General features: G+C 39.0%; 2 protein-coding genes across 4 annotated transcripts; one reads left to right on the top strand and one right to left on the bottom strand.

Moving 5' to 3' along the window:
* The first annotated feature begins 417 nt into the window (after window positions 1-417).
* Window positions 418-15,461, top strand: pnoca (prepronociceptin a). The gene is made up of 3 exons (XM_039671439.2): window positions 418-534; window positions 9,372-9,512; window positions 14,778-15,461. The coding sequence occupies exons 2-3, from the start codon at window positions 9,390-9,392 to the stop codon at window positions 15,366-15,368; spliced, it is 714 nt and encodes a 237-aa protein (XP_039527373.2). The 5' UTR covers window positions 418-534; window positions 9,372-9,389; the 3' UTR covers window positions 15,369-15,461.
* A 2,448-nt stretch (window positions 15,462-17,909) lies between these two features.
* On the bottom strand, window positions 17,910-26,802 carry znf395a (zinc finger protein 395a). Of its 3 annotated transcripts, none has more exons than XM_039671420.2 (10): window positions 26,661-26,802; window positions 24,114-24,347; window positions 23,797-23,984; window positions 23,604-23,710; window positions 22,432-22,625; window positions 22,235-22,335; window positions 21,891-22,122; window positions 21,671-21,769; window positions 19,557-19,675; window positions 17,910-18,736 (listed from the first exon to the last, which is right to left on the bottom strand). In XM_039671420.2, the coding sequence occupies exons 2-10, from the start codon at window positions 24,255-24,257 to the stop codon at window positions 18,625-18,627; spliced, it is 1,296 nt and encodes a 431-aa protein (XP_039527354.2). In that variant the 5' UTR covers window positions 24,258-24,347; window positions 26,661-26,802; the 3' UTR covers window positions 17,910-18,624. The 3 variants fall into 3 exon arrangements, with proteins under 3 accessions (XP_039527354.2, XP_039527359.2, XP_039527364.2); XM_039671425.2 differs by lacking the exon at window positions 26,661-26,802 and adding an exon at window positions 26,569-26,657; XM_039671430.2 differs by lacking the exon at window positions 26,661-26,802 and adding an exon at window positions 24,719-24,835.
* Window positions 26,803-27,284: the final 482 nt, after the last annotated feature.

The following is a 27,284-nucleotide window of genomic DNA, read 5'->3' as shown; positions in this document are numbered from 1 at the left end:
AATTTTCTATTTTACCTGTATTTCTATTAAGACCAATTCATTCAAGTATAGGGTCTGGTTGGTTTAAACTCCCTCATTTCCATTATTTACCCTCAAATTGTAAGCATCACTTCATCAGAGTAGCACAGAGGATAAATGGACAGAGGACACGCTGTGAATGAGTGTACGAGTATTCTGGGAAAATGTTTCGCTTGTATTTTTAGTTTTCTAGCTTGTTCTGAGAGACTGCAATCCTTGACGTAGAAGATGGGTCTTGACGTCCACCCATCCCAATACGCAAGACAGGCTTTTGTGTCGTCCTCTCTCTCTCTCTCTCTCTCTCTCTCTCCCTCTCCCTCTCTTTCTCACACACATACACACACTTGTAAAACAGGGGGTTAGGGGTTGGACCACAGGGAGGGGTGTGTCTCTATAAGACGACCGAGCAACAGCATCCTCTTAGGAAACAAACAGAAGCAGGCAATAGGAGAATATAACTGCCTTCAGTTTCAGCAGATCTGCTCAGGACAGGTGCCTGAACCGCACACAGCTCAGGTAGGCTGACAGAGGGGGAGAAACACTTTAGATTCACATTAGTTTACTCTGGCCACTTTGCACGAATCTAATTGCTGACTATTTGAAATTTGTGCAATTCAAGTAAAACATTTTTTTGTTAAACTTGGATGTTAAAGGGATAGTTAAAATACTCTATTATTTTCTTTCTGTGTTCAATTTTGTTTGGACCCCAACGTATAATATCTTCTTTTGAAAGAAAGTTATGCAGGTTTTGAACAACATAGGGGTGTAATAGACGATATTATCCTTTCTGGTTGAAATATCTCATCAGATCAGTAGTTTATTGCATTTTCCCCATAATTTACTAATATAAAGCATGTAGTGTCTTCTGTATTCTGTCTTGTGAATGAAAGGGACGTATTTTTCACTTTGCTCTCATAATTATGTCATTGATTTGTCCATAGTGAAATCAATGCAACTCTTTACAAGGCATAATCCAGGTTACTATACACCTCATTTAACTTTAGAGAGAAATTTACTGTACTCTGAGGTGTTTGATTCAGCTGAGAGGGAATATCGGGAGTTTTGTGAAATATTTTTGAAAACAAGTTGACTTTTGGTGCAGCAAAATGCCCAACACCTGCTCCGTTCATGGGCCATTAGCAATGTTCTTCTATCTGTGGCCAAGTGTCTTAAATGCTGGAGTTTGCATGTAGTGCACAGGTTACAAAAATTAAGTGTGACGAATCAGCCTTTAAAGATTGTGATGCATTGGATGAAATGCCTTGAATGTTTCAAAATGTAACTTTCTGATATTGCAACAGATCATTTCATACCTAACGAGTGTCCCTAAAAGTAGTAATACTGTTTATTACATAACAAAAACCTGGCTGAATTAAAGTCAAAAAGGTTTTTGAAAAAGATTAACTGCTATTTATCCTTCTATGCAACCTTGTATGTCGTATGTTGTATTTTATTAGAATAATGGCAATCATTTCTGTACTTATTTAAAAAAAAAAAAAAACTATGTAAAGAAAAATCCACATAATGATTAATAGAGCATTTTCACAAGTTTTCACTCTCAGAAAAAAAGGTTCAAAAACCGTTACTGTGGCAGTACCTAATTCACACCTTCGTAGCCTATTTTCCTCTTAAGGATGCATATTAGTACCTTAAGGGTAAGTATGTACATATGAGTGACAGCTTTTGTGTCTTTTATTCCTGAGATCAAGTGTTGCTATGATGACTAATTTATCAGCTCATCCGAAACTTATGCCACAAATTTAGCCACTATGAAATTGACTCCTGATTGGTGCTTTAAATATCCTGCAAAAAAAGCATAATCATAAGCATAAAAGAAAATTATACAAGCATAACCACTGAAAATTTATAAAAAATGATAATCTAGCTTTATAAACATGAACATTTTTGACATGAATATCAGACTATGTTGAATTATATAGTTTTTACAGTGGTCAGCCAGTTGAAAATAGTAGCTATAAAAGGATATTAGGCACTGGCTGGAGAAACGGAAGGCTTTGTTTGCAGATGTGCAGTGCAGTACAGCAGTGTGACTCAGATTTATGCTTCATTCTTACAATACAATCAATAAAAGAGATGTTAAATGCCTTAGTAATAGTACAAACCTGAAAGCAATATCACATATACATGTTTTAAAATTCCAAACAGTTTATCTGCCATCTGGACTAACATGTCTGTTTGATGCTGGACTATAAAACTGCACTGCAGGATGATAATTCATCAAGGAGTTCCTCTGCCCGTTATCTTGAGTTTAACAACTGCATTCAAAACCGCATTACTTTTGCATCACAAGCATGAAAACAACCTTAAGCTTTTTTGATTAGATCATCTATCTTTATATTGTGGGGTGTCAATGCAAAGCCCATCCCGACTGCTGTTTAAGTGTGGGGAATCCTTCTATTCCAGTCTCTAATTATTTCTTATTAAAAAAATCATTTTTTAGGTGTGGTTACTGCATGGGGCAATTTGGCATTCAATTTGTGCCTGCGTTGTGAGTTTGTAGGTGTATGCGTGTGTCCGCACAAATGTTTGTCTTTGACCTTCATGGGCTGCAGTGGCCCTGCTGAGACATACAGTTGAACAAAGTCCACTACACTCTATTATTTTCTGTCTCATTTCCTTTCACCCTACCTGTCTGCCTGTCTGTGTCGTGTTTACCACTGATGCGAGATCCTGCTACAGGCTGTGTGATTTCGCAACACATTCTCACCCCAAGGCGACACCTTTGACCATGCTTCAATATTTGACGTTTAAGGCGCCCTTTAGCGTCACTTACATGACGCGATCCTACGGCGTCATCTAACTGACGCTAAAGAAAAGCGTCAGTTAGAGGACGCGGTTAGGTTTAGGTGTGGGGTGGGGGTAGGGTACACGCGATCCTAGGGCGTCATCTAACTGACGCTAAAGGGCGCCTAAAGCGTCAGATATTGAAGCATGTCCAAATGCTTCCCAAGGCGTCAGTTAAGTGACGCCTTGGGGGTGAGAATGGGCTGGATTTCGGCAATCCTATAAGATCATTACAAATCGCACTGTACGACATTGAACTAATAAACTTGGGTACGACATGTATGTAGACTGGTGACACGATGCTGGTGACACCTATTGAATTGTAGGCTACAACGCAAGTGATAGAAGAATAAAACGTCATCAGCATGCGCTAGTGGTAAACAAATAGAGAAACATGAATTGCACTTTGGCAATTTTTATGAGCCCTAAAAAAAGAGGAGGAAGCAAAAGAGAAAATATGGATGTGGCCATTGCTAAGGAAAAGAGGCCAAATTGGCATGCCACTTTTGCAAATGGAGCTTGAGGTAAATAGTTTTATGTTTTAGCGCCAGGTCAAGTTGATCCATATGACATTTCATGTTGCATTTTTATTGGCCAGTCAGTAGACGTAAGTCATAGCAGCATAAAATTAGAAAATTATAAAATCTGTCCTAAAATTATCACAGGCAATCTCTGGTTGCAATCTTTGAACCTCTCTCACTGTATGACCAGCCCGATCTCATGAAAGTTCGTATCTGGCACCAATGTCATTTCTCGTGGCATTTATACGCCAAAAACAGTTTTTGCGTGTATATGGCACGCGATTTTCGTGTACATATGATACGCACTTTTTTTTGCGTATAATACGCACAAACTCCCCACCCCCCTCCCCCCTAAACCTAACCCAGGGTTTTTTAGTGCGTACCATATACACGAAAAAAAACATTTTTGGCGTATAAATGCCACGAGAAATGACACTCGTTGTATAGATACGCATCTTCATGAGACTGTGTTGGTATGACGTAGAACCACCGTTTAGAAACCACGACCACAGAAATCGCCACTATTGGTCATCTTTTGTCTGGAACAGCCCGAAATCACACAATGTGTACAGGGCATTAGAGTTTCAGAAGATCAGAGATCACAATACAAACCAAAACATCATCAGATTCTTCCCAAACAAAATCATATCTGTCTGTACTGTCGTCCACCTTCATTTTATAGCTCTATACTCTCACTGTACGTCAGCAATTGTCTCTTTTTTATTTCTCCTAAGGAATTTAAGGAGAAACATAAATTATCCTTAAGTCTAACTGAGACTCACCTGTGCTATGTAAGAGTAACGTATTAGCAATAAAATGTTCCTGGGGGGGGGGGGGGTGTTGCTGCATCACTGGTCATTTCATTGACATTCATTATGTTTACAGCCAATAATAATGACACTTGTACACATCAACTATTGGATGCTATTGGCTCTTGGGTTAATACTGGATTAGTAATAATGGTCATTGATTTCTTCTTTTTTAACTGATCTAAAGCGTCATGCTTGAAAGAAATTGACGTCATTAATTCAAACCAGGTACAGCTGTTAGCGTCATAATAGTTGACCCCCCAATGGCCATCCCATTATGATCATAGACAGTATCACTATTTATTTTCTTAGGCTATGGAGTTAGGCCAGATTTACACAAAGCCGGGTATTTAGAGAAACGAATATTTTCCCCCTCTCTGTTTTCAATAATAACATCGTGCACATACCCGCATAAATACGCCGTGGAGCGCCATCATTTCTATACCAAACCCATGGGCGGCAGTGTAGGGAGAAGGATAAAGCCATGCAAGCCAATCAGAATCCTCAGAAACGACAAGAGAGAACCTAAAAAGCTGTTTCTCCCAGTTCACACGACAACACATAACCGGCGTTTTCAGAAATCTCCACTTTGGCCGGAGTTTTTAGAAATAATCGTTTTCAGTGATAAAAATGGCGTTTTTGTGTAAATGAGAGGGCAAAACGATGAGAAATATCTGCATTTTCCCTTCATGTGGAAACGGGGCCTTAGTTTTGTGTCATATATAAATAATATAAATGTTATGGCCCTGTTTCACAGCACTTAGATTAAGCCAGGATTGGGCCTTAGGTCAATTAGAGCATTTAAGTAGCTTATTAACATGCCTTATAAAAAAAAACATTCCTGGTGGTGAGAATCGTGAGACAAAACTATGCCAGTGACATATTTTAAGATGTGCCAGTGCAAGTTGCTTTCAGTTAAAACAGCTCAAACATGCATTTTAGTCTAGAACTATAGCCTTGTCTGTGAAACTGGGGGTATATGTGATTGTAATTACGTGTTTGTCAGCTCACAGACCCCTTGCAGCAATTTCTTTCCAGCTTTCCATCTGCAGTTGCACAATTCTGGTCTAATTAGACACAGCAGTGAACCTCGCATCTCCACCACTGAGAACCCCTCTGGTATTTAGCTTTGATTATGACGCGTTTGATTGAGAAATGGGCTGTGCAAAACTAACCCCATTTATTTCTTGAGTTTAATTGAACCAGTGAGTGTCTTTAACCAATACATTTAAAATCTCATGAGGTAACACATGAAATGATGGACAATATCTCCAAGAGAGTAGCAACTGGTGATGGAGACGGGAAATGAAGCAGAACATGGAATTCTTTACACTTGCTTTGTTTACTGGACAACGTCTGATATTTCTCATCATGATATTTATGAGCATCAATGACAGAAATGTTGCAGTGTTAGAATCCATTAATTAACGGTCTCTCTCCTCCTTTTATCTGATCAGAATATGGAAAAGAAGTCAACATAACTCAAGGTGTATTAAAATATGAAGAAAGAACACATTAAGGCTTATGGATGCTGAGTGCTTGCACCAGATTCTGTGTTGCGATCTGATCCATAGAATCAGAGATAGATCTGATGCTGCTTTTGTTCTGTAAATTAAAATAAAATGCAGCAGCAAAATCTTGAAACATCGCTGTTGTAATTACAGGGTATTTATTTAATTATTTATAAATTATAATTAGACATCATATTCATATTTTCATTCATCATTTCTATGAGAGACCATATCGGAGCGAAAAATACTACGAAAAATGATAAGAAATAAAGCAACACTGAGATATAAAGTCATATTGTAAGAAATAAAGTCTCAGTGAGAAACTATTAAGTGTGACATTGTGCGGTTTAATGTCACAATTTTGAGAGATAAAGTCACAATTATGAGAAATAGTAAATGTGAGAGATAAAATCACATTGCAAGAAACAAAGATTCAAATGCGACAACGTTTCAAAGGCCTATCTTTATAACGAATAATTTATTTACTGCAAGGGGTCAGGCGTTTCTATTGAACACAAAAAAACTGACTCAACCTTACACATCGCATCCCTATATTAGTCGGGGAGCCAAAGTCTCAAAAGCTCAATAATATGGGTTACTTTTTATTTGTGAAATCTTCAATAGATTTCCACGACGCATGCGCGAGAATTGCGATCTCCTTCAACTACCTCAGTTCAGTTCTCGCGCATGCGTCGTGGAAATCTCTTGAAGTCTCGTTTCAGGCCAACAAGGAAGAAAAGGAATAGTCGAATAAAGTTGTTATTTTTGTTTGTTTTTTCGCACAAAAAGTATTCTCGTCGCTTGATAAACTTATAGTTGAGCCACTGTAGTCACATGGAATATTTAAACATTTTCTTCATTGACTTTCTGGGCCGTCAAGTGTCATTCCCTTCGGAGCCTATGTGGTAGTTATCCAGCTCTCAAATTTAATCAAAAATATCTTCATTTGTGTTCCGAAGATGAACGAAGGTCTTACGGGGTTGGTACAGCATGGGGGTGAGTAATTAATGACTTAATTTTCATTTTTGGGTGAACTAACCCTTTAAGATTCTGTGTGTGTGTGTGTTTGTAAGTGTGCCATGATGCTATCCAGCATGTTTTTAAGAATTTTGAAAGTAGTCTAAAATTCTAGTGAAGTTCTGAGCCTGTAAGGTAACACAAAAACTACCAAGAGGCTAAAGAAATAAGCTTCAAACAGGCTAAACCCAGGATTTTTTAAGTGCAATTGTAATTTCTGAGTAAATGCATTTATGCCTCCTCTGTGCAGCATTAAAAAAAATTTAATTAATCTTAATTTGGTACACCGAATCTAAAAGTGCCACTCTGAAAAGATATGAAACGCCGGCATTCTGTAAACAGAGCACAATTTTATTTTCAAAAGAGAAAAGCTTTCTTATGATATAAAAAGCACAGTTTCTCAAACTGCACCAATTTCCTCCCACTTAGTCAATGAGAAATTGTTCTCTCCTTTGGGTATATGAGATAATTCCAAAGGTCAGGAGTTAAATCACTGTGTCTATCTTGGGTAAGTCTTTTTTATTACATAATTGAGTTAGTTAATTACATTTTGAAGGCCTGCCAAGCTCTGCATCCCACATGTATGTATAGGTCGGTTAAAACTGCAGTGAGATTAAGAAATTCTGGGGCACTTGAGGTGCACAGAAAAATTTGTCCTGGTAATCTAAATTCAAATGAGAAAATTCACCGAGAATAAATAAATGCTGAGGAAAAATACTGTTGCAACAAACAATCTTCACTTGAAATATCACCTCTAAACAATGCTGCACCCTGGCCAGAATCTATAGGTGCGTCATCTTGTAGTTCCCGAGAAGAGAAAAAAACCTAAAGGTGGTGGTGTGAAAAATCAATAGTCCATTCTCCCGCAATACATAAAGTTGTGTAATTCACTCACACACTTATAATTATGTGTCTTTTCTGTCTGTTGCTCGTACGGTGACCAAATTCAATAAAACTTACTCAAGGGGTGCCGATCGAATTCTCAGTGACTTACACCTTTGCTTTTGTTCCTGGTGACACCTTCAGTACAAGTGTAATGCAGGTGAAATTGATTTATCTTGCTTTTGAAGCAACTAAACAACTGATGGTTTGGCGGGTATGTCAGGCTACCTGTCAATGCTGAAATGTACATTCTCATCTGTACTTTATTTGCTTGAGCAGGAAGCCACAGAATAAGGTTATTATTCTTAAAGTGCTGGAATGCTGAAGCTTTATAGTCCTTTCTATTGTTTGGAATAATGTGGTAACTAAGACTGCTTAACCAGCAAGCATCACAGCAGCTCAAATCCTCCTCTTCTCTATTCTGCTCCCATTACGCCACAAGCACTAATTCTAGCTTCTTCAATTACTACAGATGATGAGTTTTGCTAATGAAGTACATGCAAATGCAAAGTCTGTCTCAAATACAATCAAAAAGTACCTTTAAATATAGTTTGTTAACATCACACAAGATACATTTTTACATCTAAATCAAGTTTAGATTATCTGACGGATAAGTACATTCAGACAGCTATTATTCAATTATCCGTTATCCTGATTATTTTGCAATAATCACTCTCTGACTGTACATTTTTCTGCTCATTACACGGCTACTTGCCAAATAAACAAATAATTTCAACTCAGTTTAATATTTAATGATCAATTTATTTTATTAAATTCGAAAGCTTCCATAAAGAAAATAGTCTATTAAAACGTATTAAACAAAGTCGCCCAGCAACCAACTACACTCTAAAAATGCTGGGTTGTTATAACCCAATTTTGGGTCAAATATGGACAAACCCGAAATGTTGGGTTAAAAATGTAATGTAAAAATTTAACCCAACGGCTGGGTTAGTCCATATTTGACCCAAAGTTGGGTTAAAACAACCCAGCATTTTTTAGAGTGTATACACTGTGACAATATAACAACATTTCTTTATAATAAACTATGACTAATCTGGAATCAAGTTACTTTTTATATGGACTAGGTAACATATTTAGCTCCAATGTGACCTTCTAAGCTCAGGGAGTCTTATATCAGTTCTTCTAAAACGATGCTTTCATTTTCTAACTGGGGACTCCTGAGCTTCTAGCCAGATTTCAAATGGTTTATGCTCACCAATACCAATCTAAAGTTGAGTCCAAAACTATAAGTTAATACTTTTATTCAGCAAGGAAGCATTAAATGGCACAACTGGTGGTTGTAGATAGGCACAAGACAATGAAGATGAATGTCAAAGTAAAGTTTTTAATAGATAATCCAAAAGGCAAACACAGATTAAGGCATGATGCTGAAAATTCAGCTTTGATCACAGGAATTACTGCTATTTTAAAATGTGTTAAAATAGAAACCAGTTATTTTAAATTGTATAATATTTAACAAAATTACTGGTTTTACTGTATTTTTATCAAATAAAAGCTGCCTTGAACTTCTTTCACCAAATCTTACAGACAGTCTATTTTATTATGTGAACCTTTTAAATATTGTATAATTCTGAAATTATTCGGGCTATTTTAATTACAATTGGTTTTTGATTTTGAGTTTATTAGATTTGAGTCGCAAAAGATAGTGCTAATAATACTTGAACAATCAGAAAAATTCCAGGAAAGTCTTTTACACGTTAAACTAATGTATACACACATATTGTTGTGCCAAGTTTTGCTTCTGTTACTTATTTTCTCTCTCACACCATCATCTATTTTCTCTACAGCTGTTCTCACACTCCGTGATGAAGACTCCACTGTGGACGCTACTGTTGCTTGGACTGTGTAACCCAGCATGGTGTGACTGCCAGAAGGATTGCCTCTTCTGCAGCCAAAAACTGCCTAATGAATATGCCTTCAACAATTTGGTAAATTCCCTACAGTGGCCATCACTTCCCTTACGAAAGAATATCCCAAATGAGATATCTTAAATATCTCTCCTAGACAGCAATCAGAATAAATGGAAAGCATTTGGAGAATTTTGCACTAAAAAAAAAAAAAAAAACCTCAATGATCTCAAATATATCATGGTCTAGAGTTTCAATGTCATAGATTATTGTGCTTACATACACTAAAAACATCTGTGATCAGAGATTTAATGAGCTCAAAATGTATTCTTCCTATTACATGTTTCCAAAACTAAACCATCCACATTCATTTTTTATAGCTTGGCAATAATTGTCTCATTTGTTTCTATTTGATTTTTTTCTTCAAATTAGAAATGTAGAAAGTTGATCCCCAAATAAGAAACAATTAATTATCAAGCATTTTTGTCAAGCAGACAACATAAAAGAAGAAATAAATCCTATAAACTTACATTAAACGATTTATCTATTTGAGAAACTACATGGTTACTCACATAACCTCAGTTCCCTGATTTAGGGAACGGAGTATTGCGTAGCTATATGCAGTGGGAAAACTCCTTTTCCTCGATTTACTGAAACCTATATGTAAAACGCATTTGCAGCTGCACAGCTAGCCCATTGAGTGTCTGGCTCGCTCATAGGATGTGCTGCAGCAAGAGCCTGTCAAGGGGTGTGGCCTCAGCCTATATTAGTCCCCGAATTCACCATTATAGCAGGTTTATATGACTGAAGCGACAACTAGTCAGTTAGTAACGTGCGGCCGGCTCCTCAATACTTCGTTTCCTAACTCAGGGAATTGAGGTTACATGAGTAACCAAGAGTTCCCTTTCAAATGGTCACTTCGTATTGCGTAGCTAAAGACAGTGGGAACGCTATGCAAAACGCTGCACTGAATAACTGGTTGCCACTGCAGCTCAGGACCCCGGAGCATACAGAACAAGTCATAATCCTAACATGTATACATCAGACCAGACACCGTCAGGTGTAAAATAATACATCTGAGTCAGTAATCACCAACATATCACACTAATAATAAACCAGTCAGCCAGTGGTTGATAGAATATGACAATACAACCAGCCAAACTGGGTTTTATATGTATGTGAAAATATAACATACATATAAATGCCTTAGGTAAGGCACCTCCATGTTATAGAATTTCATAAATGTGAAAGATGAGGACCAACCGGCCACGTCACAAATATCCTGAATGGGACAGCCAAATGACCAAGCCCATGACGAGGCCATGTCTCTGGTCGAATGGGCCCTGATACCTATAGGGCAAACCTGACACACTGAGGTATAATAGCATCCACTATCCACTTAGGCCGGATTCATAATTAGCACCTAAAAACGCGAAGAAAACTCTGGGCGCGCCACATTCTCCATTTTCCAAAGCGCTAGGGCGGTTGCGCTCCGGTTGGTTCTTGTCACGTGACGTACTGTGCACTTGTGGTGCACTTGCGGCATTCTGAAAAGTTGAGATGTTTTTATCACAATGCAGCGCGGACGCGCTTAGAAAAAACGAGCGCGACCGCGTCGCTTCCATTATAAGTGCGCATACTGCATGTCTAAATTTGAAATAACGAACTTGAGCGTGCAAAAGACGTGATATGTGAACAGGCCCTTAGACATTCTTTGCTTAGTGACTGAATCCCCTTTGGATCGACCACCAAAGCAGACAAAAAGCTGTTATTATTGTCCATTTATCTGGAGCGTTCTGCATTGTTTGGGCTTCCCTCTTCTATGAGGATGGTGAGGTTTATCTTCTCTGCCCTGTAATGTCACTAACGTCTGCCAATAACGTCACCACCTGCTCTCAGCACCGTTCAGAGCACTTTGGGCACATAATCATGCCTGGGCTTGAAGATGACCTTAGAGTTATCTAGAGCAAACTACAGACATGCCGGGCTCACAGAGAGAGCCTGCGGATCCCCCCCCCCCCCCTCGCTTGATAGATTCTAAATCCAGCAGGAGAGCGGTCTTCAGCGAGAGAGATTTAAGATCAACCGACTGGAGCGGTTCAAAAGGTGGAGCCCTCAAAGCCCCCCCTAGAACCGTGGAGCGATCCCAGGGTGGCACAGAGGGAGGTCTGGAGGCATTGATCCTACTAGCACCCTTCAGAAAACTCAGGACCAGGTAATTTCTTCCCAGTGATTGGCCAGCCACCAAAACATGGTGTGCTGCAATGGCTGCCATATACACCTTTAGCGTGGATAGAGAGCGGCCCGCGTCCAACAGCTCCAGTAGAACCACTGATATTTCACATGACTCTGGGTCTATAGTTTTCTAAGCACCATCTGGAAAAAAACCCACCCATTTCGAAGCATAGAGGCGCCGAGTCGACGGGGTCTTAGCTTCAGATATAGTGTTCACCTTCACAGGAAGGTCCCCGGATAACTGTTTAGGGGCCAAACATGGATCAGGCTGCGGATGCCACATCGTTCCCTTCGCCTGAGTGAGGAGGTCTTTCCTCATCGGGACAGGCCATGGAACTGTGTCCGATAACTGAACCAGCTCCGGAAACCACGGTCTGGATTTCCAGAGAAAAGCCACCAGAAGGACTGGGCACTTGCACTCTCTTACCCGTTTGATGACTTGTGGAATCATCGAGACGGGGGGAAAGCATATAGGGGACGGTTGGGCCAGACGTGGGCCAACGCATCCATGTTCTTCGTGAAGAACATATTGCAGTGGGTGTTGTTTTTTGAGGCGAACATGTCAATTTCGACTCTGTCGTAAAGAGAGCAAGCCGCGCGAACATCTACCCGCGCCTTTCTTCCGTCGAGGCCTGACAAGGGAAGAAAACGTGGGCGTGCGCAAGACGGTTTGCCATCCCGAGGGAGAGCTAGCCGCGAGCGCATGGTCAATTTTTAGTGCGGGGTATCTCTCTTGTGCATCTTGAACATCTATCCACGCGCAAGGAGGTTAGCCGTCCAGAGGGAGAGCTAGCCGCGAGTGCATTATGTAATTGTCATTGTGCTCGCTGGGCCCACCGAAGGATTCGAGGTCCACCACTTACCTTATCTCTTATCTCTTTCAAACAGAACCCGAGAACTGATTGAGCAGGAGAGAGTGACCTGGTCGGCGTTCGTTCACCACAGACAAACACAGAATATTACAATAGAAAGGATATAGCTTCGTCGCCAGATAGCCACAGGTGAGACGCCGTTAGGAGAAAATGGCTGAGAAGGCATAGTCCGCTGAGAAATGCTCGTGCTTGTTCAAATGGTAAGGATTAGTAAAACAGTCAGAGACATGAAGTTGTCGCTGAAGGGGTAAATCTGCTATAATAGCGATTGCGAATTCGGGGAATAATATAGGCTGAGGCCACGCCCCTTGATGGGCTCTTACGGATAATAATGTGATCTCATTGGTCGCATATCAGAGGCGCCCGCGCCATTGGATCTGCAGTTTCTGCAGCACAGCCTATGAGCACGCCAGACGCTCAATGGGCTAGCTGTGCAGCTGCAAATTTTGCAAATGCAAATGAGTTGTCCCACTGTGTATAGCTACGCAATATGAAGTGACCGTTCAAAAGGGAACCGGAATGTCAAAGACTCTGCTATATTGACAGTGACACGACACCACCTAAACCACTCGAAACACCCTAGAGACCACATAAGTGCTAAAGCTCCTTAATCAACCAAAAGTAAGAGGAGTATTTCTTCTGAATAGGCTACGTAAAAGTATTGTTTTCTTTGTTACTCCCGAGTTCCAGATCTTCTACAGCTTCGTTTATCTTATTTAATTTGTCTGTTCTGTTCAAGATCTGTGGCCTCAACTGTATCGAATTTCCCCGAGACTCGTCATTAGTTGACATAATTATAATGATCATAACAGCGGAATGTGGTTGTGCACTGCAGTTGATTATAGCTCCGAGGAGAGGAGGACACACTCTCTGATTCATGTCAATAAGACGCATTTGCGGAGGCAGAAGTGCTAATTTGGTTAAAGATGGACCTTTGACTCAAAACAGCTGGGGTGATTCAGTTATCTTCTTGTGTAATTAAGTAGAAACACAATAACATCATTTGGCAAGGCTGCTTATGGAAACTGATTGGCCAGAGTAGCTCTCCATCGTTACGTATAGGCTCTCCCTGAGGTGTTTTTATTCATTTTCAGCATGAATGACCATATTCTTCTCTCTGCCTCTCTCCCTCTTTCTGGTCACTAACAAACACCCTCGAAGCCAGACTTTTAATTCGAATAGGTTAATTGATTGCACTGGATTACATGAAAAAGACCTGGCACTCCTCCCACTTTAGTATGCGAGGGTCGTCGTGACTTGTGACCAAAGCATAGCCATAGATAGATAAAAAGGTGTGACTCGTGACTTTAGTTCCTCAGAACACCAGTGTAGCTGACTGCATGGGAGATCATCTTAAAGGGTAGTTCACCCAAAAATTTTAATTTTGTCATTACTTACTCACCCTCATGTATGAGTTTCTTTCTTCTGTTGAGCACAAAAGAAGATATTTTAAATAATTTTGTTAACCAGACAGTTGACGCCACCCATGGGCTGCGTCCGAAAACTTCGGCAACGACTTTGCAGGCAGTGTCTGTGCACAAAGGTTGCCTAGCCTACCTCACAAAACTGATTTCGGACAGACAGACTTCTGAGGCAATGTAACGTTTTAATGATCTACAGCAAAATAGAGTGAGCTTTGGTGAAAACTAAGTGAATTTGACTATATAGTAATTTCTCACTAGAAATGACATCAGTGGAAAACGTTTATCAAAAATGTACAGTTAGACACAAAGTGACCACCAGCCGCAACTGTCAGACCCCATCATTATTTTTCTAGCTCAACTGTCACAGAATGGAAAGCACAGGATTGTGGGATATCAAAGGCAGCAAAGGATACACAGATGCTGCCTTCAAAAATCGATCAGATGAAGGTATCTCAGGAGACAGGAAGTGAAACTAACATTGCATTCGGACGTGCCTTGATGCCTTCCAACCTTGGAATGCATACTTCGAAGGCAGCATTTATCAGTTTTCGGAGTCAATGGCGACAGTCAACGTCAACTGTTTATTACCAGCATTCTTCAAAATATCTTCTTTTGTGTTCAACAGAAGAAACTCATACAGGTTTGGAACACACAATTGGACACAATTTTCATGTCCCTTTAAATCAGCTAAGACCAGTCAATAGATAAATTGTGTTGAAAATAACTTTACAGAAATTCTTCACCTCTGAGTGTGTCTGTATTATTGTTAAAGTATATTGATGTTGGAACGTGTGTTTGTTTGTGTCTTCCTTCAGGTGTGTTTGGTAGAGTGTTATGGTAAACTTTCTCCAGGCGACACCTGGGAGATGTGTCGCAGGACCATTGTGGAGCAGAAACCAAAAGCTTCATTATCGGTTGGAGGTGCCATGCTGAAAAGAGCAGATGAAGAGGTGGACACCTCTCTACCTGTGGACCAAGAAGATGGAGAGATGTCTGAAACCCTCCAGAGGTTTGACCACATAACACGGGCTTTGGAAATGGATGATCAGGACAGAGATATGAAGCTCAGTAAAAAATACAAGTTCCTGCAACTACAGTCGGCACAGCAATCTGAGGAAGAGCGAGATGGAGACAACGAGATGGAAGGTGACGAGGAAGAAAATGCTGCCATCCACCTAATCAAACGCTTTGGAGGCTTCCTCAAAAACAAGTATGGCTACAGGAAGTTCATGGATCCTGGCAGGTCTTTGCAAAAGAGATATGGGGGTTTCATAGGCGTCCGCAAATCCGCCCGCAAATGGAACACCCAGAAGCGTTTTAGCGAGTTCCTCAAGCAGTATTTGGGCATGAGTACTCGAGCTAGCGACTTCAATAGTATGTCTGATGTCACCCAACAGAATGAGTAAAGTTGGATCTTCGAAGCGAATAAAATTACCCAGCAAACCATTTCTTATGCTCATTCGAAAGATATCATGCACTGTTCTTCTTAAACACAAAAAAGCTCTCATAGTGTCAGAGGGTTAGATGTGCATTTACTCATTATAGCATCTAATCTGTGTCAAACAAAGCTAACAATAAGTAATATTAGCTTGAAGTTTGAAGAAAACCCTTCAGATTCAATTCGAGACATCATCCTATTGCATATGATTGGTATGAAGGCCCCTGTAGTTTAATTATACATTGAACAAACACCATTTAAAAGATTTACTAGATTCAAATCCATCTCCTCTACAACACTGCCACCTATTGGTCAATGAAAACTCAAGGTGGGATTTCCCAGTAGCACCTGATTGCAGTACACGAGATCCAGGGGGCGGAGTTGAATCCAGATCTAAGGGGTGGAGATGAGTAGGATTATGTGGGGTTAGGGATCAGAGGGCAGAGATAAAATGGGAGGAGTTGGATCCACCTGGATTTCGTGTTCTGCGGTGAGGAAAATCAAGGATTTCGGGTGAAATAGGCACAAAATAGAACGATTAAAGGAATAGTTCACGAAATATGGAGAAAAAAAAAACTATGGAGCTGCCAACTTTTGAGTTTAGCTTGGCGTGTGACTTGGGGTGGGGTGGTGTTGGCTGCATGCAAGGTCGCTTGCTTACCTCTCTGCAGTCGTGCACGTGCGCGGTTAGGAGCTCAATATCTGTCGCGCATGCACGCTCGCTCTAGATTACAGGATATTTTAAATAATTTGCGGTATAACTAGTCGATCACGAGTGGCTCAACAGGTAGATCAATAAACTCATCTTTCAGACGTTTGACCGACCGGATTGACACTTCAGCTTGAGAAATCGGGGGGTGTGGCGTGAGAGCGTGAGCTCCAAAATCACCATTAAAATCTAATTAACTTAACCTATGAGAAACAGAGTACGTTTTTTTAATTATCACTTATCACCTAAATTTTGCTTTCAAATCTCAAATGAAACCAATCTCAGTCACAAACCCATTATGTTTGAGGAGTGATAACAGATTAATTGTCTGTTCTTAGCGCTAAATATATTAGGCTTATTACTTCAGAAGTAGCCTAATGTTTTCAGCCCTAACCCCACTTATAAACATAAGCACCAATTAGTACAAATGTGAATGTGCCAATTAATTCGAACTAGCTACCAATTTGCCAAAACATAAAATAGTTGCAAATTGCCATGAGATTGTATTTGAGAAAATAGCAGCTTGAACAATCTATTTAACATTTCCTTTAAGGAAGAAAGAAAATAAAATGGGTTCTGACCATAGACAGTATAAGAAAGGTTCTGACCGATATGAGCAATTGATGATATAATTGTAATTTTTGGGTAAACTATCCCTCTAAGGGGATTAAGGAAAGCTAATCTGTGTTTACTGTCTCCCCAACAAACAAAATAAATAAAATAAAGCCAGATTCCAGCAAAGCCTCATCACTGTAATATGCCAATACAAACATAACAAATTCTGTCATGCACAGTTTGCATCCTCATCAAAGAATGGGAAAAGCAAAAGCTTTCATTTTATTATTTTTTAAGCTGTCAAAGTTTATTTGAATTTGTGCATATGAAATGATATATTTTATGCAAACATTGCTGAGTCATACTTTTCCCTTTATGCCGAAGATAAAAATCAGATGTTCACAACATGAACTGTACATAGTAAAACTGAACTGTCAATAAAATAGTTTACTATTTTCTGTAGCTTGTCATGCAGCAAATGATTGTGTCCTGAAGTATTTTGTTCATCATTAATTTCAGTCTAAGAAAATGTAATATTTTCTACATGCTCAACTTATTGTAAACTGAAAGCACCCCACCTTCTCATTCTCAAATATTAAAATGCAACACTTGCTGTTGGTCATACATGTTTGCACAAAAGTTTATTAAAAAAAAGTCATGAAGCAACATAAGATTCATGAAAAGAAGTACTACTTTTACCTATACAGATCTCAGACAGTTCAAGACATTTCATAAAAGGAAATACTTTGGAAGTACTTTACAAAAATGTACAAAAATATTGTTCTCCATGAGGTTAATTGAATGTCTCTCAGACCAGGATGTTCTTACACAGCTATGACACTGACTGTTGGAAATGCATAAAGACTTCTGGGGATCTTCAGGATAAGGTACATTCAGTTTTAATAATGTCAAAGCCTCAAGCTTTGCAAAGAATAGAGTTGAGCTATATAAAAACAAAAAGGATGACACATTAAAGTGTTCTTCGAAATAAGAAAATATGTGGACCCAGTATTAAGAATATGAACCAATCAAACTCATAAATGGTCAACAGATATTTTTTCACATTATTTTGCAGAGATGCCAACGATGTATTATCTTGCTGAGATTTTTGTCTTTGGCAAGAACACGGACCAAACAAACGAACAGCAAGTGAGCGGACTGGGGCGAGAAGCACAAACGTAACTGAATAAATTGTATCAGATCATGCATGTTTACACAAATACTTCCTTAATAATAATGACACGACAGAAAAGCAAACGGTCTCATTTCACAGAAGTATAACCTGTGACATATACACCGATAATGACATGACACACGATTTAACACGTTGCAGATATCAAAATGGTAATACAAAATCCTGTTTCCTGTTCAAAAGTTTGTATTACAAAATTTTACACTGGAAATCGAAGAAAAAAACTGCGTATCAGCAGGTAAACATGGCATACATTAACAAACGTTATATGATACTGAAACATTTACTCTGCTTTCTTGTCAATCTACAATTAACGGTAAGCTGCCAATTTTGCCCCTGAAAGCATCGGACTGCAGTAAAGACCTCTCTCCCGTCTCATTTCAGCAATTAAGTCGGAATGATAAATTAACTTCCATCCGTTAATGTTTAAACCTCATTAAATAACATGCATATACATGAAGTATATGGCTGCTTACTGCATGTAAAAGGAAGGTAACACTTCTTCAATTCTTGATATGGTATAAGATGCAGGAAGACTGCAGGAGTTGTGGGGCAGAGGCTGTCCTTTTTTGTTTTATCTTTTTTCCAGCACCAACATGGCTCTTTAGCACATTTAATAAAACGCAAAACACGTATTCGTGATAAAAAGTAGAAAAAAGTTAAGTCACAAAGGTGCTCTTTTGGTTTCTTCCAACCACAGTTCCAGATCAGTTCCCCTCTTGTGAGTCTTTGTAAGGTTAGTGTTCCGTTTCCAATCTCAAGAAGGATTCAGTCGAGGAATCGCTGACAGGCCTTTTTCCAGCGGCAGGCAGTGCACCACTGGTCTCGGTGTTCAATGCCGTACACCTTCCTGCATTTCTTGGCTTCGCCCCGAATCCTCCTGTTAGTAGAAAATACAGTTCAAATTGAAATTTCACATCTAATCTAAATGCAACAGAACTAATGAAAATCCTATTCAAAACACAGTTTACTATGTGATTTAAACTACTGTTTAAGATTGGGGTCAGTAAGATTTTTTTTAATGAAATTAATACAAGGTTTTTTTCAGCAATGATGCATTAAACTGATAAAAGTGACAGTTAAGACTTTTACATTGTTACAAAAAAAAATGTTGTTCTTTCAAACCTTCAAGTCAAAGAATAAAGAGCATCACGTTTTAAAAAAAGAAAAGTAAAACTAAGCAGCACAACTGCTTTCAACATTTATAATAAAAAGAAATGTTCAGCTCCAAATCAGCATATTAGAATGATTTCTGAAGGATCATGTGACACTGAAGACTGGAGTAATGATGCTGAAAATCCAGCTTTACATCACAGGAATAAATTACATTTTAAAATATATTAAATCAGAAAAATAATACTTCTGAATATCACTGTTTTACTGTATTTATCAAATAATTGCAGCTTTGTTGATCATAAGAGAATTAAAAAAAATTTAATCTTACAGACAACAGTTGGTAGTTTTAATTTATCAGGATTTTATATTAAAACATTAAGATGATATTGGTTACTATTATTTTCCTGTAGTTACGTCAAAAGAAAAGTACAGCTACAGAGAAAAAAGTATGAAATCAAGCCTTTTTTATTTCTTCAGTATTCTAATTTGTACTTATTGGCCAAAAATTTTTTTTTTTTTTTTTTCAAAATAACTTTATAAATGAAGATTAACTAATAGAGAGACTAAACAATCCAATTCCTCACCTGGAAGTGCAATGGTTTCTTGGAGGTGAAACACTGGCAGGATGTGGCCTGAAGGAGGCGCTGTTATTCTGGAGCCACTGTTCACCAACACTAACTGAACGACGGCGGAATGGTGATCCCTGGGGATGAGAGAGAGAGGAAGCGAGAGAGAGGGGCCACCATTAGTCACAGAATGACGCACTATTATATTACAGCTGCAAACACTACTCCGTGGTACAAACAATGCATTTTTGCTGTAAAAATTTAAAAAATATACAATTAGAAATGATTATTTTCAAAGAAATATTGTAGACAAAAAACTTAGACTGTTATAAACCAGCAAGATCAAAATACGGTGATCACAACATGATTTTTCAACCTAGTGACAAGCCTGTGTTTAGACAAAGAGAACACATTGGCCTGAACTCCACTAGATGGCATTGCAATACCACCAGCATCACTTGTGGGTGGAACAAAGGACACACAAACAACATGGGTATGTCACTCCTATTTTCAGTGCGAAAACGCAATCTATTTGAGTCCATGTGGTGCTTTGTATATTCCGAAAGCCTCAGAGAAAACATTCATGGATCAACAATCCATTACCTATAAATATTCACAGCCAAAAGGCCTCTTTAAAGACATCTGTGCTTTCTTTGAGCTTGTAGATGATAATGGAATCAGTTAAAGAGTGTGTAGTTTTGCTGTTTGAGTCTGAAAAAGGTCTGCCATGTTACAAAGCACAAAGTCACTCCAAAGGGAGTTCAGTAAGCGCTTTCTGAACCCCCTGAAATGCCTCGATTGTAGTCTTGAGCTCTCTACTGGGATCAAACACGTCAAGATGCTAAAATACAGGTGTAAACGGGGTCTTAAACGTTTTGAGCTTGTCCACTTTCATCCACTTCCTCAGGTAGTCCAAAGCGGTAGTGGACAAAATTTGTAGTAGTGGAAAAAAGAGATTAAAACACCAGGTGTAAACGGGAATGTGTCTCCCTCGTATACTTGTGATGTGATCGAAGAAAATGCATCTTAATATCAGGTGTAAACAGGACCAATATTCTTTATTAAAAAAAAAAAAAAAACAATCTCCCATTCAAGGCATGGGCAAAAAAGAGGCAAGACCTGATAGAGTTGTGTTAGTAGTATGTTGAAACTGCATTTATGGCAAGATGCGTGACAAATTTCCCAAAACATGCTGGAAGCGGTTGACCAATCACAACACACTGGTCCAGCTGACCAATCAGAGCCCATTGTGCTTTTCGAAAGGAGGGGCTTTATAGAGTTTGGAACTAAACAGGGGTGCATTTCCCGAAACCATCATTAGCCAGCTATGGTCGCAATTTCCGTGGTTACCAACATAGTTCAACAATTTGGCGTTTCTCTCGCTGCGTTCACGTGCTATGGAAAATAGTATATTTTCCACTTGTGAACTGGTATTTACCAGTGTGTTGCGTTCAAGTGCTTTTGTTGTCGTAATGTGGTAAAAAGATGGAGATCCAGACCTGTTATTTAGCTAAAACTATTTTAGACTGCTTAATTCATCTGCAACAGCAAGAAAATGATTTATCAAAACTCAAAAGGTAAATAATATGCTAAATATATTTTCTAGATCATGAATAGTACATATTTTTACCATTCACGACTCTTGCGGTGCTCTCCGCCTTTTTGAAAAGTTCAAAGGTTATCTCATCTCAGCAACTCATCCATCAAAATATTCTACGAGTTGCCCAGTGGAAAATACCACATGAGGGGGTGTTCATGTGCATTTTCCATAATTACCATAGCACATGAACGCAGCGTCTAAACCATTGTTCCAATGAACATTCGCAAACAACATCACAATCTTACGTGGTTGGAACTACAGCTCTCAAACTGTAGTAAGAAGCATAGTTTTTTTGTTAAATGACATGTGGACTTAAATCATGCTCTTGGGCACAATAAGGAACCTAGCATTCGGTTCATTTCATCGCAATCTTGACTGTTAGTGACAGACTGGTAGGAGAGGTTCTGCAACAATGCAATGCTTTTTTGAACAGTCAAGCATGAAAAACTATTCTAGTAGACTCCAAAAACAAAACCAAGACTTTGTAACAGATCATAATATGGTCTCTTTAATAAAAATAAATAAATCTCACCTGTTTGCTCTGGTGAACTGTGAGAGACGGAGTCCAATGACAGGACACAGGAACAGAAACTGGTTTACACGGAGTCACAACCGGAATGGGTGGATGAGCCTAAAGAATCAACATATTAAACAATCGTCCACGTTTCTTCAATTAGGACAACATGCAAACAGCGACGTGTGACACCAATCAGATCTTTTAATGGCACTAAAAGCCCTCAAGGGCATCTCACCTGGTAAGAGTGCTCGGTATGGACCTGCCAGGAGCTGCTCGGGGCCGACTGGCTGAGCGGGCTGGGATGGAGCGTCTCCGGGGTGGAGGGAGAAGGAGGCCTGTGCCGGGTGGGACTGCAAGGGGACGCACAGCAGGGCCGGGGGCCAGCAGGGGGAGCTGTCTGCTCCAAGTCCTGATAGACTTCAGTGTAGTAGAAGTCTTCTTCTCTTTGCGAGTGCTCATCACTTTGTCTGCAGAAAACATAACACACAGTGTTTTTACAATCTAAACCCAGTCCCAGATTGCTGCCTTCATTGGCTAGCTAGACACTTCTGGGAGACGTTTGGCGATTGTGATGCTTACCCAAGATGAGAATTTCGGATGTGACGTTTGATGCCAACAACTGAGGTCAGTATTTTTCCACATTTTGGCCACAAGCACCGATATGCTACTTTTACTGAGTTCTATAGGGTGAAAAACAACACAAACAAGACAATTTATCTACACACTTCATAAAACCAACACCTCATATATTATACAGTATATAAATTCAGTTGTACCTTGCGTTTTCTTGGCGTTGGCTCATTAAATAACATTTGGTCCAGTTCCATGTCCAGGCCTTCATCAACGAGAGGGGCGCTCTTGTCCATCTCTGCAATGGGTGGGGATGGGGCGGGGCTTCCGTTTCCATGGTCGCAGCTCCAATATCCACCATCAGACAGTTCACCACCACCATTTTCCATTCCACACAAAGCTACAAACAGAATAATAGGTGACTGAGTTATGTTTCATCATAAAATCCCTTTTCCCAAAGTCAAATTCAAGCACTTCCAAGCTTTTGCAGCACGTTACAACTGTGGTAAATTACATGTTTACATACAGTACATGAACATACTTCATCACATTAAATCAGAAGTTATTGTGTGATAAATTTGTCATTTGTTACAAGTTTCATTGTTCAAAATGTCTGTAAGTAGACTCGGCATCCTATATAATCTGTATTAGTCGATATAAAAAAAACTATATTAAAATTCCAGAATTTCCAGCACCTCTACGAACCCGTTTCTAAATGCTAGAACACGTTGAAAAAATATATAAATATTATAAAAAATAATTAATATTAATACAAAATGTCATTCAGTACATAATATAATATTAAATTACTACCGTTCAAAAGTTTGGGGTCAGTAGAATTTAAAAAGGAGCAAGGATGCATTCAATAAGCAAAATAATTCTATTTATAAAGAAATACAGAACAAAAATATATTTCCACAAAAATATTAAGCAGCAAAACTGTTTTCAACATGAGAGCAGCACATCACAGGAATAAATTACATTTATAAAAATGTTAAATATAAATTATAATCATATTTCACAATATTACTGTTTTTACTTTCATTTTGATCAAATAAATGCAGCCTTGGTAAGCATAAGATAAAAATTCTATTTTTTTCCCCCTCCCAGAAGTCTCAGTTTAGGCAGTAGGACCTTTTTTAATCCTTCAGAAGTTATTCAAAATTATGATGATTATGCAATCCTGCACTAGTGTAATATTTTGTTCCACTGGATTTTGTAAGATTTTGATACACGTGCAGCTATTAAGGATTTCTTCTTGGTGACTAACGCCTTTTCTCAGCAAGCGCTGAGTAATCTCAGCTGGTTTATACCAGATGTGTACACAATGTGCCATTGCTTTGGTAAAGCATTTATGAATGTGTAAGGTTCAACTAACCCGGAGCTACGCTCCCTGGAGTTGTGTGTTGGATGACTGGACTGCACGACAGACTTGTAAGCACCATTGCAGCCATGATCTCATCCATATCCACTGTCTCTGGATTCCTGCAGTGTTGAAGTAGAGTTATAAGGGAGTGCTCCTCATTCAAAAAGTCAACATTCATCATTCTGAGACCAATAACAAGCCATACCTTCTTGGCACATCAATGGACGAGGAAACTGAGGAGTTAGGACTGGACGTGGGGTTTGTCCATACATCTTCCAGCTTGCGATGAACGTGCTGGTTAAGCTGGGGCAGGAAGATAGACACCTCATTGTCCACGTGGTTATGCTGTTCGACCACACCTCCACATTCTTGTCCTCCGCAGTGCACATACACCTAAAACGTATCAGGAAAAACACCATGAAGTGTCTGCGTTCTCCAGTGTTGACATTGTATAGTGCATTTCACTCAGAACGCCAGTCATATTTTGATTTAATCTACAACAACAAAGACATTCGTGCTTACCTTCTGTCCAGGGTAAAGCTTGCTTCTGTGAAGCCCACTTTCCGGGCATCCATGGGGCCCTGTTTCTGTCAGGCTATCCGCTGAGGAGCCACACACCAGGGTGCCCAGTGGGGAACGCTTCCCAAGCCTGCTTTTCGGTACCATTTTCAGTTCGTCGCACCTTGAATCTTCTCAACTGCTTTGACGAACTCCTGATGGAGATTCAGCAGCGCTATTCAGACGACGGACCGGAAGCTGATAAGACGAAACAAACAAATGATTAATGTAGTTCAGGTCACTCAGCACATCTTATTGCCAGAAAGAGAGCCGAATCAGGAATTTTGGCCTATCAGGAATAGGCCAAAATATTATCTCAGTTTAGACACCCTGCTCTCTAGATATCAGTATCATTGAAAATGGAAAAACCCATAACGAAACAAACCACCACTAGTTCAAAGCAAAGACATATCTAAATGTGTAAAGAAAACAAGATATATTAACTTTGCCATTTACAAATTCAAGAAATAAACAAAAAGACAAGTTACTGGTATACATGTACAAAATATTTATATTAATCTCAACAATGCTCTGTTGAATCTGATCAGAGAAATCAGCACCATCCTTACGTGAAACATCCGGCAACTAAGTGTCAAACTCTTAAGTCATCACAGGACGAATGATGTAAAATTCAAAGTTTACGTGCAACTGTGCAGATTGACTATGAGTCATTGTCAGCACATGATGATGAACCATGCAAAAACTACTTTAACTGACGCAAGACATTAAAACAGTTATGGTCATGCTAGCCTTTGTAACCTAAGAATGTTCACCCAAGAGTTTGGGGCAGAAAGGAATTGGTAATTACTACATAACCATTATTACCAGCTGCAGTCCAGTATTAAGTTTTTTCTCCATTCCAGTAAAAGGTGATTCAGAGTAATTGCAACTGATTGCACCAAAAAACTCCCTTGGTTGCCAAATACTACATATTTGGTAGCATGGGAGCTGCTTGTATTATTCTTGTATTATTCAGAATAAGAGGTGAATGAGTAGATAAGCTTCATCAAAAATATAAATCTCCTAGTAAACCAATGGATAAGCGTCTAGCTAGATGCATATAACAATGGAGCAGAAAATACTGTGCAAATCATTAATATCATACAATATTACTTAGTATAATGTATTGACCTCTAATTGACATGTCAATGTGTTGCACAATATGCAGACGTTACGGTTAGATATAATGTGCAATATAGGCTACAACGACAGATGTGAAGGATAAAAATGTCTGCTGCTGTTTTGCGTCTAGTCTAATAATAACTTATTTATTCTAAAATTAGAAATTTGTGAGAAACAAAATTCATTAAAAAAAAGGAAGATTCCTTTCGAAAATCTGTTAAAAATAGCAGTTTAATTATAAGTAACTAGGTGGTTATAAAAGTTTGAGAATATAGTATGATGTAATGGTTTTGGTAAATGGATGTTCGGTATATTCAGAGCTATTGATGAAAAGTCCGGTTCCTTCGATCACTTTCTTGCAAAGAACCGGTTCAAAAAGCGATTTGGATGCCCGATTACGTCATAGCGTGTTCCCCGACACACCGGCGTGGCATATTACATGTTTCCAAAACATTCCAAAGAAGCCAGGCACATACTCGCATAGGACCGCTTATTACGGTTTTATATGATTAAGTACTTAATGTGATTTAATGTATCCGAGTTCATTTTGTTGCAGCCATGATTCGGCTCAACTTAGATTAAATTGACCGATAACTTTGCTTTGAAACAATCTCAGGCTGATCAAGTTTTTACAGGTTTTAATAAATGTGATTATCTTACTAAACAATCTCTATCTCGTATTAACTGTCAGCAATCAAGTCTTGAACGTTTCATTTAAGTTATTTTTGCTGTTCAACTATTAAAACAACTCAAATAGAACATGACATTCAGACGGATTCATTCACGTCCAGTTAAAAATTAATTGAAGAGGTCTAACTAAAAAAAGAGTCGTTCATTCAAGAATCGGACAGTTTATCAACGCGTGAGTCTCCACATGCTCGCACTCGCAGCCCCGTTGCAGAAGCGACGCGACGAGAACGCGCAGCAGAAGCAGCTTATCCATAGAAAAGCGTTGCACGGAGTTTTGGGGAAACTGAACATAATGCAGGACTGGACAGCTAATCTCTTCAGATTTTTTTTTTTAAATCGTTTTTGCACATTATAAACACAACTGACCTTTTTCCCCATTGTGCAGGGATTTTTTTTTTTTTTTTTACATTTTATATCAAATGCAAAAGTTCACACTTGTGTAGATTTTAAATCCATACAGAACAACTAAAATAACATTTCTGCTAAAACGAAGCACATCGTCGCACAAACAAGCCATACGTATCAAACATACGTATCAAGCTTTTCACGTGAATTAACTGAAATAATGTACGAACCTTAATACTAACCTTGCCTGCATTGTACTAACCTTAACAACGCAGTCTTGTCTGAGAAACACAGCTCAACAATAAGAAACAAAAGCATTAAAACATAGAGAAAACTTTCAATGAACACACGTACCTTTGCCAAATTTCAACACACCCCCTTCCCACAAGGCTTGCTCTGACCGGCTGTAACTTGAAAATGTCCTTTTTCAGAGACTAGAACGGGTTGTGTTTAGGTATTCAAAATCCCGGCCTGGATTCTTACAGTTACTGTAACCGTATCTGCTTGATAAGCACCAAAGCCGTAAGAACACCACTATTAAAGCAGTCTATTCTCATCTACAGTGGTCGCTTTACATGACAAATATGCCATGATCTTCTGTTTGATTTTGCTTTAATCCGTATTGCTTTCGTCTTCACAGAGGTGAGCCGTATCAGAGTAATCCAGTGCCGGGTTTTCACCCAAGCGCCTTCTAGCGGGCTTCTGCTCTTGTAGTAAACAACCTGACCACGTGGTAGATGTGTCGACGCTCATTGGCTAAGCAGCGCTTTCCAAGACACACGCCCTACAATTCCAACTTGTTTACGCAGAAGTTGAGGAAGGGTCAAGAAACACAATGGACACACATATGAAAATGTATTTCATGCTACACCACTTTATTAAATCTCCGTGGCTTTGCATTGCAACAGTAAAATGCATTTAACCATGAATGCAAATTGTGATGCATTGTTGCTCATTCTAGCAAATGATTTGAAATGT

The sequence above is a fragment of the Pimephales promelas genome, chromosome 15 (genome assembly GCF_988280905.1).
Source record: "Pimephales promelas chromosome 15, fPimPro1.hap1.1, whole genome shotgun sequence".
NCBI lineage: Eukaryota > Metazoa > Chordata > Actinopteri > Cypriniformes > Leuciscidae > Pimephales > Pimephales promelas.
This window is presented reverse-complemented; position numbering and strand designations above follow the sequence as displayed.

Coding starts and splice junctions, on each gene's coding strand:
- pnoca (XM_039671439.2), top strand. CDS start 9,390: ATGAAGACTCCACTGTGGACGCTACTGTTGCTTGGACTGTGTAACCCA. Junction 9,513..14,777: donor AATATGCCTTCAACAATTTG/GTAAATTCCCTA, acceptor GTCTTCCTTCAG/GTGTGTTTGGTAGAGTGTTA.
- znf395a (XM_039671420.2), bottom strand. CDS start 24,257: ATGGTACCGAAAAGCAGGCTTGGGAAGCGTTCCCCACTGGGCACCCTG. Junction 23,985..24,113: donor AGCTTTACCCTGGACAGAAG/GTAAGCACGAAT, acceptor GATACGTTTTAG/GTGTATGTGCACTGCGGAGG. Junction 23,711..23,796: donor TCCATTGATGTGCCAAGAAG/GTATGGCTTGTT, acceptor TCAACACTGCAG/GAATCCAGAGACAGTGGATA.